This window comes from Primulina huaijiensis, chromosome 14, assembly GCF_012295235.1.
Source record: "Primulina huaijiensis isolate GDHJ02 chromosome 14, ASM1229523v2, whole genome shotgun sequence".
In the NCBI taxonomy this organism is placed as follows: domain Eukaryota; kingdom Viridiplantae; phylum Streptophyta; class Magnoliopsida; order Lamiales; family Gesneriaceae; genus Primulina; species Primulina huaijiensis.
This window is the reverse complement of record NC_133319.1, coordinates 6,967,842-6,970,801: the sequence shown is the minus strand read 5'-3', so window position 1 is coordinate 6,970,801 and position 2,960 is coordinate 6,967,842. Positions and strand designations below refer to the sequence as shown.

The 2,960-nt window shown below is 31.0% G+C and overlaps 1 protein-coding gene across 2 annotated transcripts; it reads right to left on the bottom strand.

The window, feature by feature from the left end:
• Positions 1-276: 276 nt before the first annotated feature.
• LOC140957851 (uncharacterized) lies at positions 277-2,635 on the bottom strand. 2 transcript variants are annotated; one of them, XM_073415248.1, is made up of 3 exons: positions 2,458-2,635; positions 1,876-2,025; positions 277-537 (listed from the first exon to the last, which is right to left on the bottom strand). In XM_073415248.1, exons 1-3 carry the CDS (start codon positions 2,545-2,547, stop codon positions 283-285), a joined length of 495 nt encoding a protein of 164 aa, XP_073271349.1. In that variant the 5' UTR covers positions 2,548-2,635; the 3' UTR covers positions 277-282. The 2 variants fall into 2 exon arrangements, with proteins under 2 accessions (XP_073271349.1, XP_073271350.1); XM_073415249.1 differs by having other exon boundaries at positions 1,882-2,025.
• Positions 2,636-2,960: the final 325 nt, after the last annotated feature.

Genomic DNA, 2,960 nt, shown 5'->3' with positions numbered 1-2,960 from the left:
ATATATATAACAGGTTTATACAAAACTTTCTTCAGAGAAAATACTAATACTAATAATAATAATAATAATAATAATAATAATGTATTGTCAGATTATTGAGTTTTCGACATAATTATTTCAATCAAAATTTAACGCAACGATACATCGAACAATTACATTCCCGATTCTTGTGCATCGATATCTGAAGTAAGAATCCGCAAATTATTCACTAAAATTCAAAAAGCAATAAACGTCTAATTTCTATATTCATTTCAAACGACAAAAAAATATGGAATCAATTATTTAGTTCCTGGTGCTTCGCTCAATTTTTCCGGCTTCTTCTCTGACGGTACCCTTAGCAGATTCGGCGGTTGCCTCCGCCTTGGCAGCCACCGTGTCTTTGATCTTTTGGGTGGTGTCTTTGACGGTGCCCCATGCGTCCTGCGCAGTCTGCTTCACTTTCCCGGCTGCGTCTTGCGCCGTTTGCTTCACTTTTCCGGCCGCTTCTTGGGCGGTTTCCGACACTTTCTCAGCGATGTCCTTCGTCTTCTCGGTCGCCTGTTTAGTTTTGTCACCATTTCACTTGTTAGAATCGAAAACGTTCTCTTTAAAAATAGATTAAATGACATTTTAGGTGACGTTTTCTATAATAAATATTTTAAAATATTACAAACAATCAACGAAATAGAAAAATATGCATATATATATATATACACACACAAGACCATTTTTTTACGGATTGTTGATTTTTTTCTATTCTTCCAAAAAGTGTTGCGTTTTAAACGGAATTCGGAACCATAAGTTGCATAGCAAAATACCAATACTTGCAATATACTTCAGTTCCTTTGTATTTTTAACTTTTGCAGGTAAACGACCTCATGGATTTTGATATATATCGATATGATACATAATTAAAATGAAAAATAATAATTTTTTAATATAAAAATTAATGTTTTTTTCTATATGTTATGTCGAATAAAAGATTTGTCTCATAAAATTGACTCGTGAGACGGTCTTATATGAATATTTATTCTTTAACTTTGAATTGTTTTTTACGCTATATTAGTCACGATAAAAACCACTAAAAAAATGCACTGTAAACCTTGTAGTAAATTATTGGAGGAAGTTACATTTTTTTCTTATATATTTGTTATTTTGGTAATGGAATTTCAATTTGTTATATATATATATATATATATATAGGGATGTAATCGAGTCGAGTCGAGTCGAGCCGAACTCTTGAATGTTTGAGCTTGGTTCGTTTATAATCAAGCCGAGCTCGAGCTTTATTTAACGAATATATGCATGGCTCACGAGCTTATTCAAGTCTTTATCGAGCCTAAACAAGCTTAATAAATATNTCGAGTCGAGCCGAGCCGAACTCTTGAATGTTTGAGCTTGGTTCGTTTATAATCGAGCCGAGCTCGAGCTTTATTTAACGAATATATGCATGGCTCACGAGCTTATTCAAGTCTTTATCGAGCCTAAACAAGCTTAATAAATATGAATTATACATTTAAATTTTCATTAAATTAATTAAAAAGTAAATTATATATTTAAAGAAAAATATATTATTCTTATTAAAATTAGTAAATTATTATAATAAATAAATTTAATAGATTTTTATATATTTCATAAATAATATGCAAAATCAATAAATCAAATATCAAAACTATTATTTTTTCATCTAAAAGATTACTCATGAACTTACCAACGAACATGTTCACGAGCTAACGAGCCGAGTACTGTAAAGCTTGAGTTTGGTTTGTTTATCTTAACGAGCCTCATTAAACGAGCTCAAACGAGCTTTTATCGAATCGAGCTTCGAATAGCTCACAAACGGTTTGGTTCGTTTACATCTCTATATATTTTTATAATTTTAATCTTTTTCCGAACACTTACAGTGTCGATGGCGGAGACGGTCTGATTTTTAGCTTGCTGACCACCTTTCTTGGCCGCATCAACACCCTTCTTCGCAGCGTCACGGGCTTGTTTCGCCGCTTCAGCAGCCTCATCATATGTAGCCATCGCAAAACTACGCCTTCCCTGCCGTCATTATTTATTACAAATTCATTTTTATATATAATTATGAAAATTATTGCTTCTCATGATGTCATATATATTTTGTCATCTTGTTGAAGATGATATATATATATATATCTAGAATCTAGATAAACTCAATTCTGAAAATAATAAAGAATCCAACAATATTTGTCCTATACTATTATATAAATTTATTTATTATATAGCTAAAATTGTTATTTTCATCTCTATATTTAATTGTGAAATTTTAGAGTGTGTCAATTACTTTAATTTTCAGACAAATTTTTTTTTTCATATCAACATTTTCGATGAAGAAAAATTAAATTATGAAAGATCGAGATATATACGCTCAAAACTTGAATTCAATAAACTTAGAAAACCAAAGAAGATGCAAGTGTTACAAAAGAACTCGAAACTAAAGGATGAATATTTTACCTGGAAATTGAGTTTAGGAGACTTGGCAACAAACATCCCAGTGCGTACATGGAGCTTTGAAAGGGTAGAGGTAACTATCATGCTCGCCATTTTTGCTATTTTCGTTAATTTTATTTGAATTTGAATTTGAATTTTACTTTAGAAAATGTGAGAGTGAGGCCATGTATTTATAGTCGGGGAAATGTGAAATACTTAGTCTAATTTTTGGCGATTTCTTCGAAGTATGTATTAATTACTGGTTGAAAGAACTCAGTAGTGTGGCTGATTCTTCGGTGACCCAATCTCTGTGGTTGGGCTTTTCTCTACTTTCCGAGTTTCATGTGTATGCTCTCTTACCCCATTTTCAATTATTTATCTGATTATTAATATAAATTTGAAATCTCAATTTAATAAATCTTTATAAACACTAGTCATTCTCATTAAATTCATCGAGCCATTGTGATTTTATATGGTTAAATCTTTATATACAGGCAAATCAGTTTGAAAAAAAAATATATATCTAC